Source organism: Clarias gariepinus, chromosome 14, assembly GCF_024256425.1.
Source record: "Clarias gariepinus isolate MV-2021 ecotype Netherlands chromosome 14, CGAR_prim_01v2, whole genome shotgun sequence".
NCBI lineage: Eukaryota > Metazoa > Chordata > Actinopteri > Siluriformes > Clariidae > Clarias > Clarias gariepinus.
Window position 1 is genome coordinate 7,473,339 of NC_071113.1, and position 18,106 is coordinate 7,491,444.

Sequence of the window (18,106 nt, forward strand, 5' to 3'; positions counted from 1 at the left end):
TGACCTCTCACCTGTGGTTTGGAAAGACAAAAGCACGAGAAGCTGCAAGGCCACACAAACACCCTGTGTTAGTGTTAGGGTTCAGGTTATGTATTTAAAAAAAACTCTGGAGTAATTCTTTTTTGAAGATGTTTATTTTAGCTATGAATGCATAAAAAGTGTAACGTGTTCTTTAATTGTTGGTAAATTGCTGTGGTATGTAACATAGCACAGAATAGCACAGAACAGACCTTGCTGTTTTACAAAAACATTGTTGGGGGATGAAATAAGACAGGACATCATTTTTCATGTATGTTTCAAGTCACAATATGAATTTTATAGACAGAAGTTTTATCATTTATCATTTTATAAATGAGTGTAGTATCTAATAAAAATACCCTTATTATACGACACTTTACAACAGTGTCTAAAATTCTCCGTCTTTTTGTACAGACTACTTCTGCCAGCCAACCCACCCAAATACAGACCCCCCTCCCCCACCCCACCCCCCATCCGCACCCCCACCCCCACATATTCCAAATAAAAGCAGCAACCACTGAAGGCCAACTCACACACAGAAATTCATTCACTTACAAACAGACAAAGAGAGGAAAAACATTTGTCATGGTTTGCAGAACAACAGTAGACAGTAGATAAAGTTAACATTTCCGCTCCAGTGATCTCAGGATAGTTACGCATGGAGATGACAGTTTATGAGTTCTACAAAGTGCTTTTATCTCCATGTTCCAGCCGTTTGACGTCTAATCCATTTCCATGATCTGATCTAAGGAAATCTGCAGCTCCACAGATGACTGTAATGAGGTCGCGCCGGTTGCCAAAGCCATCATCTTTAGCCTCTCCAGAGCCGTGAGAATCACCTGCCAAGCCGAGAAGGCGAAAAACTGATTAGTGAATTCAGTGCTGTGTGAAAGTTTTGAGCAACCCCTCATTTCTTCATCTTCATTTAAATCATATTATGTAGATTCAACCTCAGCGGCAACCTCATTTCCCCTCTCGTCCGCTCCAACCACTCAGCATTCAGCATCACCAGTACACTAATCACCGGCCTGATCATCTGTCATCATCTGCACCTGTTTCGCACCGGTTCATGCCTTAAATTAGATGCTTTTTATGCCTAAATGATTTATAGATGGCTTCACAAACAAGACACATTTCTCTGAAACTGCTCAGGTACAGGGACTGGCCTGAAAATAGGAGCCTTCGGGAAGGCTGGAGAACTATTCCTCAAGGCTCAAAATATGATGAAACAGGGGTTTGTGACTTTTGCACAGTACTGTATGTGTGAGGGACTGTTTTAAACCATTCCGATTTGTCAAGTGTGAAACTGATTGCCAACTAGTGAGAGTATGACTCTGATTAGATTCTATTACCAGCAAAACAAATCAACTAATTTGGCATTCCAACTAGAAAACCTGTCAGAAAACCTGAATATTTTTTATCCTGGAATAATTTAGTCTTCTAATTTCCCCCCTCTATAAAAATAAAAAGAAACAACCTACATCTAGACAGTAACCTTAACTTTTTTTCCTAACAAGCTGGATCAGACCAAGTGTTCTAATTAAATATTGTTTTTTTTTTCCACTTACAGTATATTGCAGCACTTTTGAATTCTCACCAGCTTGGACAATAGAGCTGGATGATTTGTAATTAAACTAATTAAACTTATATTAGTGCTGTCAATCGATTAAAAAAATAATCTAGTTAATCACAGTTGATCACATTCATAGTCTCTGATTAATCACAATTTTAAAATACTCAGATTGACTTGTATTATAAACATACAATGTTGGAATAAAGAAATGCATGGAACTGATTATGCTGCTTTATAATATCTTAAACATTAACTTTTAACAAATGTTAAATGAAAACCTCTCTGGCTGGGGGCACGAACACGGATTTATTTGTGTTAAAAAAAATAGTAATGCGCAAAGTTACTAGATTAATCACATGCATTCACGCGTTAATATTAAGAGCCCTCGTTTATATTCACAGCATATGTTATTATTTCACCAAATAAACAAATGAACGAAACATTTCATAAGGGGTCGTGTAAAATTTTCTGTTAATAAATGTTTGATCATCATTAATGGAAGGCATCTCCTGTTTCAGTGCTTTGTAACAATCAGTAAGTTTTTGGGAGATTTTTCCCAACTCATCTAGAAGATGAAAAAAGAAGCGAGGGATATTATATGACTTCGTAGCGGCTCCTGCTAAAGTGAAAACAGGAACTACCTTTTTACATGAACGTTCGGCAACGTTAAACGTGACTACTACTCGTTTTAAAAGTTTAATGTGCTATTCCGTGATAAAAGAAAACCTGGAAGCATTGAAAGACACCCGTGTATAATTAGAATAAAACACACCAAGGGTCAGTAAAACCATGATGTTATAGGGAAAATGTCAGCATCCCCACTACTTAACTTGGTCCAGCAACTGATCATCTCCTAATTTGGAAGTAAAAAAAGAGCTTAAGTCTCCACATTACCTCAACCATGATAAACTTCTTCTCCCATGGTTTGTTCTTGGGGTCGGGCCACTGCTGTCCCAGAAAGAAGTAGAGTGTGTATGAAGGAGACTTTCCATGCCTCTCTATGAATGCCATCAAATCTGGTGGAAAGACACACACACACACACACACACTGACATTAAGTGTCATTGTCCAACAACCTTCTACTGTGAAGAAGAAAATCTGGTGGAAAAAAAAAAAGCCTATGTCTGTACATATGTGAATTCTTGAAACAAAAATAAAACCTTTTGTTTAGTGTTGTATAAAATATAAGAATGTTATTCGTCTATCTAAGAGAATATAATATTCGAACTGTACTGCACGGCTACTAGGGTTTGGCAGTAATAGGGGAATCTGGCGTATTTAAAAATAGCTGCGATATCCTTTTTAATTACCGTCATGAAAAAAATCTGCTGTGTGTCCGTGTACCAGTGAGTTGACATTAACATCTGTGCAATAGTTCAGTGTAATCTGTTCAGTCAGAAGTCTAGGTCTGGCAAATATGTTGTAGACGTAAGTGTTTTGGCATCTCTATGCACTCAGTTTCTGAGCAAAAATCTTAGCACGAAAGAAAAACAGCAAACGACTCTTCTCAGACGGGGCTTTCCCTGACTGCAGCCACACAGAGGTAACAGCGAGAATGTGCATCTGCGGGCTCCTACACAAGCAAATCTAGTTAGCTTTGTACAAAACGCTTGTCTTAAAAAATAACAAAACCATCACACAACAATTCATGGTATTCATGGATGATACAAGTTAGGCAATTCATAAACCATCAGACCCCAGGATATAATTTGGGGTTTACTCTCACTCACCCATCATCTACCACTTTATTCTGTAAACAGGGTCTCGGGGGGTCTGGATGGCATGGTAATGAAGGGTCGGGCAGCTAAGGCTCTAGGTAGTTGATCTCAGAATCTGAGGATCTAACGGACCTAAGCCTGGTTAGAATAATGGGAGGGTTGCTATGCCGATATGTGTGCGGATTGGTTAATCCGAAAGAAAGGAATTAGTATATTCTTTGGAGTGATATTTGGGAGTACCCGGAGGAAACATGCAACTTCCACACACACAGAGGAGGAAATCGAACCTGGACCGTGGAGGTGCGAGGCGACAGTGTTAACCACTCGGCCACCGTGCTGCCACAGGGAGATTTACAGGTATTAAAAATTAGACCATAATAGCTACCATAGACAACTTTTTTTGTGTTATCACATGACAATTTTACAGCTACACGGTAATGCTCTAATTGTCACTATTGTAACTATTGTAATGGTTACTTATTCCATCTCTAACACTTTAAACACATTCACTCACCTGGCACAAACTGCTTAAAGGAATAGATGGGCTCAGGTCTGATTTTGGAGACCGCTCTGGATGTAGGCCCCTGCTCGTGTTTGTCTGATCCCCAGTAAATACGACTGTCTCCCCAACGACATCCCAACAGCATGCTGCCCTCCTGCCTCACCTCCAAGCCGCCCAGATTATCCAAAATTGTCTGGGTGGTGGTGGCCTGGGTGTGATCCAGTATAGACTCTGTGCCGGGGAGCTGCACAGCAGGGAGTGGACTTGGCAGTTGGTTAGGGTCATTCCTAAAAAGAGGCACAGGATATATAGAATAAGGGATTTATACTTTAAAACATCCAATATAAACAAAATACAAAACTTTATTATTGTATACACAACCACACCTAGAGGATGAGCAGCAGATTAGACAATTTCTCAACTCCCTTAACTTACCGGTTGTAACTGAGGAACAAAATTGAGAAACAAATATTAATAGCTGCAATAACTAAGACAGAGCTAAATAACGCCATCTCCAGGCTCAAGATGAATGTGAGGTCTCCTGGCCCTGATGGCTTTACGTCAGAGTGGTATGAGACTTTTCGGTCTGAATTAATACCAAGTCTTCTTCGGGCTTGCAATGGAGTGGCCAAAGCGAGGCAGTCATCTCAGTTATCCCAAAAGAGGGAAAAGATAAATTAGAAAGCAATTCATATAGACCTATTTTGATCCTGAAAAACTATTTACAAGCGTCCTTGCCGGAAGACTAGAAAAGATTCTTCCGCAATTAACACATAACGATCAGACTGGGTTTATCTCTCAAAGACTAACTCATGATAATATTAGACGATCTCTGCAGATATTAAGTCATATTTAACAAGACGGACTGGAAGCTTTTCTAATTAGTTTAGATGCGGAGAAGGCTTTTGATTCCGTAAGTTGCTTACCGTAAGTTAAAGGCATTCACAACATTTTTGTTGGGAGTATCCGAACGATATATAATAAACCACCTGCGCGAATAGAAATAAATGGGTACCTTTCAGATACCATTATGTTAGGGCGTGGATCAAGACAGGAATGCCCAATTTCACTGCTGCTTTTTGCGCTCTATAAACTCTGGCACAATGAATAAGGCAAACTGAAAACAGGCATCAGTATAGATGAAGAATATCACAAATTGGCTTTATATGCTAATGATATTTTGATTTATTTATTTATCTAACTCATTTCCTGAATTAATGAATCTTCTAGAAAAATTCGGCAGATATGCAGGATATAAATGAAATATACAAAAAACGCAAATTTGGACCTTGAATTATACACCTCTAAAACATATTAGAGATAAATTCCTACTTAATTGGCATCAGAATTCACAGAAATATTTGTGAATACATTTAACGAAAGAAAACTCAACGCTAGGAGAGGCAAATCTAGACCCACTGTTAACCAAAATCAAAGACGATATACATAGATGGAATGCCGTCTCTTTCCTAGGCCTCAGTCATAGAATTGACTTAACAAAGAGGAACATCCTCCCGCAGTATCTCTATCTGTTTCAAGCTCTCCCAGTAAAAATTCCCTCAAAACACTGCTCTGAATTAGATAAGGTCATTTCTAGGTTTATTTGGCAAGGGAAAAAACCCAGGATTAAATTGAAACCTTACAGCTTTCAAAAGAAAAAGGAGGTATGGCATTACCCTACTTTAGGGATTATTTTTATGCGGCGCAGACTAAATATTTAATTAACATATGTAATACGGTGTATAAAGCTAGGTGGGAAGATATTGATGAATAATAAATGATCCCCCAATTTAAGCAGTTTTGGAACATAAAAACTTGAGAAGATTTATAGATGTGGTGCAAAACCCATGGATTAAAGCCCAACTAAAAATCTGGAATATAATAAAAGAAGAGTATAAATTGGATTGTAAATCACAAATAATTCAATGGTTATGACCATGATTTTAAACCAAATAGAATTGGATTATAGATTCAAATCATGGATCTCAAAAGGAATAACAACATTCTATTCTCTTATGAAAAATGGAGATTTAAAGGACTTTAAAAGTTTGAAGAAAGAATACTATCTTGAGAAACATAATTTTTATAGATATTTCCAACTACGCAATCTCTTTGAAAACAACATCAAAAGTAAAACAGACTTTGACGACCCAATTGTAAAGATATTTATAGGTGCTTATAAAGGTGATTCAAATAAAGGTGTCATATCCAGATTTTGTAAAGGCTTTAGGATAAAAAAAAAAATCACTCTACAGAATATATTGAAGAAAAATAGGGAAAAGAGGATAATTTTTTTATATCAAATGAGGAATGGCTTGACGTATATAAATTTCCATGGAAATACTATACTCATACTAACTCTCACATATAGCGGGAATTTGGGTGGAAATGCCTTATCAGATTCTTAATTACACCAAAACAAAGGGCACATATTGAGGAAGGGGACACTAAATGCTGGAGACAGTGTGGGTTTTGGGAAGCCAATCATTGGCATATATTTTGGGAGTGCCCAGTGATAAAACCTTTCTGAGCAGGCCTTCATAAAGCATTGGAAAACATACTTAAAACTTTAATGCCCTTGATCTTTTACACATTATTTTTAGAAAGTGTTAACTTCCAAATAAGATCCTCCAAGAGATACCTCATAGGAATTTTAACAACTGCTGGTAAAAAAGCGCTTACAAGACGTTGGTTGCTTCCTGAACCCCCTACAATGCGAGAGTGGATGGATATAGTAAATGATATTTATTTTATGGCAAAGATTACTTTTTTCTTTCGTCTGCAAAAGAATGCGTTTAGAAAAGTCTGGTCCAAGTGGGTTAAATATGTAAAACCATTACAGCCAGACTTTGTGGAAGTATAAAACAATTGATTTTGCTTTTCTGAATTGAAAATATTGTAATTCCTATGGTATGCCTTTTCCTTGTCGGAAGGATTTATTTTATTTCGTTACCTAGTTCTGTATTGTGTTAAAAAAGGAAATCGATTAGCAAAGAACAATGTAATTACATTTGTTTGAAAATAATGTGTTGTTGTTTGAACTGCCACATCAAAATAAAAAAAGAAGCACAGGATTCACTCATATTAGATTAGGTGTTTGGCCACATTTGGGATATCAAAGATTTTTGTTGCTTAATGGCAAAAATTAAGGGAGAAAGAAAAAATGACAACTAAAATTTATTAATAACTAAAAAAAACGAAAGTTCTGGCACAAAACATAAAATATAAAAAAACATAAGAGCAAAAAACATTTTTAAGATGCAGAAAAGGATAGATGATATTATTCATATTAAATTCATTTGATCAATTAATAGACACTATGAGCTGCACAGGATTCCTAGCTTAACTATAATTAATAAATGAGAAAATGATCTTCAAGTTGCTTATGACCTTAAATACTTTTACAGATTAGAATCCAGTAAAAAAAAAAAGTCTTAAATATCAGCTGAAAGAATATCTAGAGTGTAGCACATCTACTGTATGTGACATTACACAACAGTTAAACTGAGTAATCTGATTGGACGAGAATCATTCAACATGTGGTGGTAACAATACTGTGATGTTTAACTTTAGCTACGGTACATATTACTCAGCAACACAATCGTTAAGTACGCTAACTGTCGGTCGCCTGCATGTGTACGTCAGAAGTACGTCATCAAAACATTCCACATTCAAAACCAGTCATGGAAGCACTTTCATCAAGAAAACACATCTAATTAGTAATTTGACTTTGAAGTCGTTCCGAATTGCCCCTGAACCATCTGTTAGTTACCAAGCAATCTGATTGGACAAGAGACATTCCGCGCATGGTAATAATAGAGCATAACAGTACTAGTAACTATATGTATCGCTCCATGTCAGAGGTGCTCTAACAATCATTAATTGCACTAACGGCCAGTCGCAGCATGGGTGGAAGTAAATCTGTATGATTCGCAGTACTGGAGAGCGAACAGAGTAGCTGCTCGCCAAAACCCACATTCAAAACCAGTCAGCAAGAATACACACCTGATAACACTGTCATCTGTCTCTATAGTAATCTGACTTTGAAGTTATTCCAAATTGCCTTTGTTGCTCTGCTCATGGCTAATGCAAGCTACAAAGTTAACTAGCGTCTAAGACAAGGCTGAATCCCAAATCCCTCTCTAACCCCTGATCAAGGGCACTACTTGGTGTGGATCAAGGGCACTACTTGGACGAGGGATTGTCCACCTGTGCCCTCGTGCCTAAGAGCGCATCACAGCCGTGCTCATATCAAGTACAACTGCCTCTCGTGTGAAACTAAAGCTTAATCTTTCATCTAAAAATGAAGTACATTATTTAAGGCACATAATTAGCAAAGTATAAAATGAAAGAGCTAATAGTAAAGAAATATAATATAAAGCGCTTACGTGTTACCTAAACACTAGACAGAAACCAGCCTCGTTCTCCACCAACTGACTTAACACCTGCTTCCCTCTGTAATAAACATTCACCTGAAAATGGGTCCCGAATTGGTTTTCACCTAAAACATAGACAGAGACAGGCAATAAGACATGGTGAGTTTAGATCTAAGAGCTCACAGATGCAAACTTGCTCTAATTTGTTAAACAAAGGCGGAAGTCATACCCGAGTCATTAGAATTTGACTGAACAGGCTCATGATTAGCCTGGTGAACGTGTTCCTGTGTACCCATGATGGCGCCCTCTAGCGGAGAATATTGTCCAAACATTAACGTGTCTTCAGCAGGAGGAAGCTGTCCTACACCAGCCATAGCACCACCAACTGGTGAAAAGTGGTTCATGCCTGAAGTTTCCTGAATGGGAAATGGAGCGTCGCAGGGAATCGGATTCATGTGAGGTGAATCTTCCAGGAAGACTGGATTACCAGGCAACTCTGTGAATAAATGCATACCGAACAGATGAAGGTTTACTTTCTAGCAGATGTTGAATGAAACATTATGATGTACAGAGGGACTATATTTTAGGGCCTACAGTATGTCGGGGGACTATGTATTAGTGTGTTAGGTGTGTGTCACAATGACACTGCCATCTCTTTCTGCGTCTGTTTAGTGCTCCAAATAATCATGTCAAATGTTTTTTTTTTATTCTAATTCAATCTGAACCTCCATCCATCTAGGAAACGTGGAGGCCAATGGTGACCATCGTATTTATTGTTTGGGAACGTCAATTAGTTTAGTCTGCATGTCTGCATTGGACTGTGGGAGGAAACACACCAAGCATGGGAAGAACATGCAAACTCCATACACACAGACCCCAAGGTGGGAATCGAACCCTGACCCTGGACATGCAAGCCACCGTGCCACCAAAATAAACCTCAATACTATAAACAACAAACTAATTCAATTAGTACATTAGTTATTGGTTCTATGCCCCAAAATATGACTCATTATTAGATGTTTTTTTTTTTGTCCTACAAGCTTCATATCTGACCGATCACTTGCACATCCTGGTCACGTGAAATTTTTTCTTGCCCTGTTCCATCCCAGTCCAAGCTTACACTGCTAGCATTAACCAAATTTCTATTAAGCTTTTAAGTAAAACAATATATATTATATACAATGCATTGTCTTTTGTATCTGTGGTCTAATCTACAGTATATATTTATGTATGCATGTATGTTTGTATGAATGTTAAATTTACTGTGTAGGTTAGATCGAGGACACTATATAGTTAAAATTCCCAAGCTACACTGATGGACCATGACATTAAAACCCCATGGTGCCAACATGGCAGCTCTGGTCCCTCGGGAAGTGGCTCCATAGGGTCTCTGGGAGTGTGCTGTGGTGTCCAGATCCAGGACGATGGCAGTAAATGTTTTGTGTGGGTGCGGGGTGGGGCCATGGACCATTACAGGTCATGGGTTGCTAAAACCCCAATATTATCATCCTTAGGTTGGTGTAAATGTATCCTCATTTGTAAAAGAAGCACGAATAAGCTGCATAGATAGTGACCACAGTGTGCAGTTCCAGCTTATTACTCAACAACACTATGCATTATTCAGTAACTGCAGTAGCATGAAAACAAGTGCAGTTTTAAAAACCTAGAAATGTTTTTAAGGAACTAGATACTTAAACAGGGTATGTTTGTCTGTGCATTTTTAATTCAAACTCTAAAATATGGATGAAACTATATTTAAAAGTTTTCATCTGAGTTTTTTGACTCTTGATATGACGGCGCCCCCTGCAGTGGCCAGGGCAGTTCCTGCATCTTTGAAACCCTGGTTAAGTTGTGTTCATCTCATGCTGTCTGACTTGCAAGTGACCCTGATTTTGTTCAGATGTGGTACGCGCATGTGTTTCAGGCGGTTTTAGGGCCGCACGATTATTTTAAAACATATTGCAATTCTTTGATCATTTGATATTTCACTATTAAATTGATACTTTTGTATACACGTGTACTTATCTAGGCTGACAGAAAAATGATCTCATTGTTGTTGTCCAATATTTATTTAACTCAAAGTATTAAAATAAAAACAAATATTTACTTTATTGACGAATTCTACATCAATTCCTGCCTATATTACCTGGAATAAATTGCCTTTGTAATTTTTATAAAAAATAATTGTACAGCACTACCATTTTTACCATGAGTAACTGGCTTTTCTGTGGGTTTGCACAATACGGGCTGGGCTTTGATCATCGCAGTCATGATCAAAGCCACGAGCCTTGGTTACCCATCATCCTGAACATGCCTGAACCCCTGAACAAGGGCACTACTTGTGGTACACCCTACATAGTGCACTACCTTTTCACTACCTTGCGCTATTTGGGATTCAGCTGGAGCTGATATTCTAAAGTGGAATAAATGGAAATATAAAGTAAATATCATATGTTTCTCAGGACTGTCCACCACCTTCATGGTTTATTCTCCTCACCCTTTTGCTAAAAAGTACCAGCAAGAATTGAAAACTACTTTTACCCTTTTTAATTACACTACCTGTCGGTCATCAGCTCTGCCATTTGCACTTAATTAGTTCCACCCCTGGGATATGTTTGGCTTTACAGCCGTGCCGATATTCAGCACAACAGAACTCCCTCTCATGTTATATTGCCTAAGTACAGTATGATATTCCTAAGAAAGTGACGAGTACGTATAAAGCAAAAAAATCCTTATAATACGCAATACATAACACATTTCTCCCTTATATATAATTACTCTTATATACATACAATGTAAACATTTTCCTTTATTAATCTTGTGTACCTGGATCGGAGTCAACAATATTCAGATCTGCAAGGCACATTTGCAACAAATCAGGCTGCGTGCTTCCACCTGAGAATCAAAGCAGAACCAAAAGTGATAGGATGAGTTATAAAGAAACAAATAATACTGTACAACCCGAACAGAAACGAGCACACATGACACTTAGAGTCGCCATCTTACCTGGAAACAAGTCCTCTTCTGCCAGGTACATGGTATCGACAGGAGAAATGTCAATCTAGCAGACATGAAACAATAGCACCAACAAAGTAGTTAGGACATTACACAAGTAATATATTAAGTTATGGAAAAGGAGATAAAAACAAAACTCACATTACCCACTGGGGAACCATCAGTAGATGCTACGGAAACACAAAAATGCAAAGAAAATCAGTACCATTTGTAAAAACTCCTCCAATATAAGCAATATGGCAATATGTTTCTGCTGTAACAGTGTACAAATGTTGCAAAGAATCAGTGATTAATAACATTAATTAATCGTACAATTGATTTTCTGGTGGGCAGATCTGAAGCTGGCAGAACATATAAACGGTGCATTCATGAATACAGCTGTGTATGAAGTGTTCGTGCAGGACTGCATTATACATTTATTCTAGTTATCGTCCACATCTATTTAGTAACTGATTGATTCTGGTCAGGGTCGAAGGGAGTTTAAATGACAAATTAGTTTATATTTTAGCAAAGCAAACCATATCCCCAATAACTGTAGGAACTTTCCATGAAAGCATCATTTCATGGAGTGAGGGGGGTATTGGGATTAAAAAAAAATTTTTTTTAAAAATCAACGTTGCCAACTATCTAGCAGTAAGACCTAACCAGCAGAAACAAAGGTTAATGATTTATTATTTTAATACCTCCAGTATATACATCCAACCTCTCCCTAAAGTTCTAGGAGCCTCCCACATATTGATAAAGGTACAACATGGGATGTGTGTAGCTATAGAGAAGCTCGACTCCCGACGGCAGTTTCTGTGTCTGCTAGTCTGAACAATTTGATTTAGTATGGTTTCTCTTAGACTAGCATGTTCACATGTTCACATTTTAGACTGGTTTTAGTCAAACTAACACAACGACATGTAAACTCAGTGAGTGTATTATCTAGCTCTAATAAATTACTAGCCAGTGCTAAGCTCACAAAGTATTGTATACTAGCTTGCACTGAAATGGTACTTGCCATTTATATTATTATAAGCCATAGTTTACTGCATGGTGGCACGGTGGATTAGTGGTTAGCACTGTCGCCTTGAGCTCCACGTTCTGGGTTCGATTCCCACCTAGGGATCTGTGTGCATGGAGTTTGCATGTTCTCCCTGTGCTTGGTGGGTTTCCTCCCACAGTCCAAAGACATACAGATTATGTTAACTGCTGTTCCTAAGTTGCCCGTAGTGTGTGAACGTGTGTGTGTCCTGCGATTGGATTGGCACCCCGTCCAGGGTGTACCCCACCTCCTAGGATAGGCTCCAGGCCCCCTGACACCCTGCACACAAAATACAGCGGTATGGACGATGAGTGAGTGAGTTTTTCCTGGATTGTTCCTTGATTGACTGCCAGTTCGTTTCCATCCCTTTTTAAAGTGAGTATTGTTTAGCTGGAACAGGTTTAAGTATTTTAGTTCCAGTGAAGGGAAACTGTAATTCCTTTAGAGCACAACATCATCATAGACAATCGTGTGCTTTCAAAGTTGTGGTGTCAGTTTGAGGAAGAACCACATCTGAGAGTGATGGTGTTCACAAATTTTGGCCATATCACGGCTAAATGGGAATTTCTGACAGCATTTTCGCATTCAGTTCTGCCTTATTAGTAATTCCAAAAGTTAAAATCAAGAACAATGGTTACTTTTTTATGCATGAAAAAAAAAATCTGGAACTTTTTTTTTTTCTACTTTTTATAGCCAGTCAGTAAAGCTTCATCATGTATAAAACATTTTTATAAATGAATAGTAAGTGCATGTGCGTGTGGCACAGAAGTTGCAGACTAACTTCAAGAAGCAGCTCATACCACAGGGAAACACCCACATGGGCAAGTTGCCACAATACGTCTTACTGCTGTAGTGCGTCTGACTATAACGAGCCCCTTAACTGCATATCTATTTTTTTATAATTATTATTATTTATCTTTAATTTATTTATTTATTATTATATTATTTTTTATTTTTCAAAACAGATACTGAATTCAGATGAACAGATGCAAAACAGATGAACTGTATGCTTTACATAGATAAATAAATCTCCTTACATTACTACATTTCTAAATGATAGTATAAACTCACGCTTATTCAACATTAAATATGTCAGTATTTATTATTTCTCAAAATACCCCACGTTACACGTGATAAAACAGCACATAGTCTCTGTGCGTGCAGCTAGACTCACTAAAGTGCAAAAAAACAGGACGAGTGTAAGACGGGAGGTACAGTTTCAGAACATATCAATATCGCATCCTGTTTCATCCCCTTTCTCACCCACAGAATGTGTGTCATCTGGCCATCTGTAGATTTTGTGAGGGTTAGCAGTATCGTTCTTGTTATCTTCCACAATCTTGAAGCCCTTGATTCGGAGAGCGCTGCGGAAGTTTCTTTTCCACACTGAGGGGTCACCTGCGATCTGGCCGTTGGAACCCGCGCTCGTCTGAGCCCATGCCTACGCCAAGAAAGAAAGAAAATTTAAAAAACGACTTAGGACGAAAAAACAAACTAACAAGCCTAACCCGAATACACAACCGATTCTTGGGTTGACTGTTCTTCAGTTGGTGGAAATTTTATAACTATACTGTGAGATTCGGACACAAGAGTCATACTGCTTTTTCATCCTTCACTGCACAATGTTAATTATAATTATAATAAAAATATATATCATAATATAACATATCATACCATATGATATAACACAACAAAAACATAATATAATATAATGTATAATAAAAATATATATTTTTAAAAAATTTAGTAATAAATTTAACATGAAAATAATTGTTTATTTAGAATACATTTATACGTCATACATCATTACATTTGCACTGTTGATCTAGTCATGCTTTAAGCTATGTGTTTATTTCTGTATTTTTAAGTGCTTTAATCATTTTAAAAGAAAAATTGCTCTCTATATAAGCTGATACTCTTTGGTGTCAAGAAATAAATCCGTTTATTAATAATAAATATATCTGTTCTCTATAAAGTTATCTGGTTTACTCTAATACTATTGCACGCTCTAGTCTACATACAGTAATGCTAGCTAATATGTTATTTTATTATTAATTAAATTGTTATTATATAATTAATTGTTTCACTATTCGCTAGAGTTCTAACTTGTAACTTCTAGCCTAACTATAGTAGAAAAAACTATAGTCACAAACATCACCTACTGTATGAATTATAAAAAGGCCAAACATAAATTATCAATAGCGGTTTACCTTAAAGATCAGGATGTCATCACTGTTCGAGTCCTGCCTCAAACCGTGTTTCCAGGGAATGCTGAATTTTGTGCATTCCTGGTTGACCCACTGAACGCCGGGGTACTGTCCACTATCGATCTGCTGCTTCAACCAGGGAATGAAGAGCGGTTTTGGCTGAGCCATTGGGCTGATGTGTTAAGCTCAACAAATCAGCACAGATTTTTTAGCTGCAATATACATATAAACATAAAGTGAACGCATATTATTAAAAGGGCACTAAGAAAAGCGTTCCACAGAGCATAAGTAGCAGAAACATCTCTACAGCAACTGTTTAAAAGAGATTATTGCTTATTTTGGATGCCTTCGGCACTATTTTACAAAGTAGAAACAGCGTGAAATTAGATGCTGTGTCCAGATGTTTCACTGATAGTGTATACTTTCAAGTTTAACTTGATAAATTAATCAATTTTACACTTTATGAATTAAGTTTACTGCATTTGTCAGAAACCATTCTCCGAAACAACTTACATTTTTATCTAATTACACAACTTAGTGGTGGTGGTGGGGTTTAAACCTGAAACCCCCTGGTCAGTAGCCCGAGAACTTTACTCATTGAGCTACCCCTGCACTTATCATGTTTTCACTCATTTTGACATGGATTTTAATATTTTTTTCAAATACTGAACAATGCCAAAGCTAAAACAGATGTTTAAAATGTTTTGTTAAATATCCTATTTGCACATATTGTTGGTTCAGTGGATTGGTTGTGGCTATTGGCCCAATCTTAAATAAGGTCCTTAAACTTGTCTGCTCCAGGGCACCGCTCTGACCCCAGCCTACTAACAAGAAGCTGGGTTATGCGAAAAATAAAAAAAATTACTGTGTAGTAATGTCTGTGTGACGAATAAAGACTGAACTGAGCTGATGTAGTGTTCACTACATGTAGTGACACTCAAAGATGAGCATCCCATTCCTATCAGTGCTTCTTGAGATACTTCTACTGTCTGATTCCACCTGTGCCCAACTAAATTCATCGAACATAATTAGGAAAGACACACACCTGTCTACATTAGGTAATCCCATAGATGGTGTATGTCAAAGTGAAAACAAAGTCATGAGGTCAAGAGTATTAGTCATATTGTGTCAAGACCCAGTTCTAGGGAAGAATATAAAAAGAAAATCCTCCCACAGACAAACACATGACTGGGTTAGTTGGCATTCCCAAATTGCCTGTTATATATGTACTGTATACACTATATATAAATATATAATGTATATATGTACCGTAGTAATATATTTTATTAAAAATTCATATTTTTATAATAGTTCTTATAATAGAAAAAACGTTATCCACCCATCACTCACTCTCTACCTTTCACTTATTCACTATGAATCCGTTTCTGTGTAGGGTCTTGAGGGGCCTGGAGCCTATCCCAGGGAGCCTATCCCAGGGATATCAGGGTACAACCTGACTAGAGTGCCAACCCATCACAGGGAACAACAACACACATATAACCACGCGCCCAATTACAATGTTCAAGCTATTTGGAAACGGCAATGAGACTACGGTAGGAAATTGGAGTTCCCGCAGAAAACTAACCACGCCCGGGAAGAACGCACACAGAACAGTAGATAAGATTCAAACTACTTATCGTGGGAGTTTAAGGTATCAGCGTCAACCACTACGTTTTTTGTTTTTTTTAATGCAACTGTTGATCTATTGTGATATACAGCAAAACCTTCTTATATACTCACTCACTCACTCTGTCTAACTGATTCTCTATAGTGCTTTTCCTATTCAGGATCATGTGTTGCCTGGGACCTTTTTCCAGGGGAAGATAAGAGCACGGTGCTAGTCACTACATCACTGTGCCGGTTGCACTATACTCCTGATGTAAATTTTGTTGACTTACAATTTGAATATATGACTTTAGACCTGATTATTTAGGCAATATGTAAAGTTTATTCCTTGCAAATATCTCTGTTTATTATTGTTGTTTACAGAATTTTATTGTAAACACTTAATCTATACTTTACAGTTCTTTTGTATAACTGTGTATATTTTACATGATTTTTCTTCCTTTTCTTTTGAAACAAATAAGACGTATTTATTTATTAACCTTTTCACTCTACAACGTATCAAAAAGCACAGGATCAAACAGGAAAGATCAAGGGAACACGCGTGCCTGGTGTTCTAAACGATTACGTCATACCTCCCTACCGCCAGTATAACAAACAAACCTTGTTTGTTTTTATTTCTAACCCGTTTTATTTAGTATGAATGAAAGTATCGACCTGCGTTACAGACTGGGGCCTAAACCGCAAGCACACATGGTAAAACTGATCGACTTGATCGTTGACTCGTCAATGATTTATACAAACTGGACACACACACACACACACACACACACTTACCTCATGAGGAGAACTGGAGATCGCAGGAGTGTAAAGCAAAATGCGTAATGAGACGGTCCGCTTCCCGCCGAGTGTGGAGGTATAGCCGGGGAAATTCAGTCTGATTACTCAGCGACTCCTGCGGGCGAGTAGAAAATAGGGTGGATCAGATAGGGCACTACAGAGGGCACAGGGGAAGTAGTGTACAGACTGAGTAGAAGTGCGCGGAGGTAGTGAGCAGGAGCGCAGTTGGTGAGTGAGTGAGTTCTCGGGAAATCCGCCTCTATCAGTTTCGCTTTCAAGTTCCAACAACGTCATCGCCTCTCTCTCTCTCTCTCTCTCTCTCTCGCAATGTGTGTGAAGTGTGTATACATTCTTTACAGAATCATTTTGTGACTCGGCTCCTTGAATCTCGTTCATCAAAATGAACGAATCTTTTTTTTTTTTTTTTTTTTTTAGTCATTCAGTTCATTTCGTTCTTTTGATAAGAAATAAAATAAAGTGTTGCATTTTCAATCAAAGACCCCCAACACGTTTTGGTCATAGTTCCAGGAATAAAAATAAAATAAAATGCAGCTAAGGACATATAATAAGAAAACAGAACGAGTAGCTCACCTCTCGTATCTTCCAGTCTGAGTCGTTCGTTCTTTTTGAATCTATTGCACGTGACAAAAGACTTGAAGATTCGTTGAAACCGTTCTATTCTGTTTCCTGTGTACTGCACTGCATAGCGTCTATGGGAGTCACGTGACAAAAAGAATGAACGACTCGGACTAGAAGAGTCATTGAGAACGGATCGCTTATTTCTGTTTCCTCTGCATAACCCACAGGGGGTTTTGTGATGATTTGCGCATGCGCGCCCAGTAGAAAAAGAACGAATCACTCTGAGTCACGTTAAAGATTCATTCAAAAAGAACGAATTGTTCATGAACGACCCATCACTAGTAGATAACATTATGACTACCTGCCTAATAGTGAGACCACCATAACAGTGATGTACTGTGTGCTCTGACACCTTTCCATCATTAACCTTTTTATCAATTGAATCTGCACTAGCGCTTCTATTACTGTATGCAGTGGTCCGGACATATCAAAAGTGATCCAAGGAAGGAAAATCGGTGAACTGGAAGTGACAACAGGGTCATGGATGGCCAGGGCTCACTGAGGCACAAGGAGAGCAAAGCCGGTGGTAGTCCAATCCAACAGAAGCGATACTATATCTCAAACTACTTTAATGTTTATCACTTATGGTGGCAAAAGGAGGGACCTACTCAATATTAGAGAGGTGGTC

The 18,106-nt window shown here is 37.9% G+C and overlaps 1 protein-coding gene across 1 annotated transcript; it reads right to left on the reverse strand.

The window, feature by feature from the left end:
* Positions 1 to 509: 509 nt before the first annotated feature.
* Positions 510 to 17,056, reverse strand: irf3 (interferon regulatory factor 3). Its single transcript, XM_053511726.1, has 11 exons — positions 16,837 to 17,056; positions 14,440 to 14,648; positions 13,493 to 13,670; positions 11,344 to 11,372; positions 11,194 to 11,248; positions 11,014 to 11,082; positions 8,417 to 8,683; positions 8,207 to 8,312; positions 3,824 to 4,098; positions 2,486 to 2,607; positions 510 to 857 (listed from the first exon to the last, which is right to left on the reverse strand). The coding sequence occupies exons 2-11, from the start codon at positions 14,602 to 14,604 to the stop codon at positions 741 to 743; spliced, it is 1,383 nt and encodes a 460-aa protein (XP_053367701.1). The 5' UTR covers positions 14,605 to 14,648; positions 16,837 to 17,056; the 3' UTR covers positions 510 to 740.
* Positions 17,057 to 18,106: the final 1,050 nt, after the last annotated feature.

Coding starts and splice junctions, on each gene's coding strand:
- irf3 (XM_053511726.1), bottom strand. CDS start 14,604: ATGGCTCAGCCAAAACCGCTCTTCATTCCCTGGTTGAAGCAGCAGATC. Junction 11,249..11,343: donor ATGGTTCCCCAGTGGGTAAT/GTGAGTTTTGTT, acceptor CATGTCTGCTAG/ATTGACATTTCTCCTGTCGA. Junction 8,684..11,013: donor TATTGTTGACTCCGATCCAG/GTACACAAGATT, acceptor ATTTATTCACAG/AGTTGCCTGGTAATCCAGTC.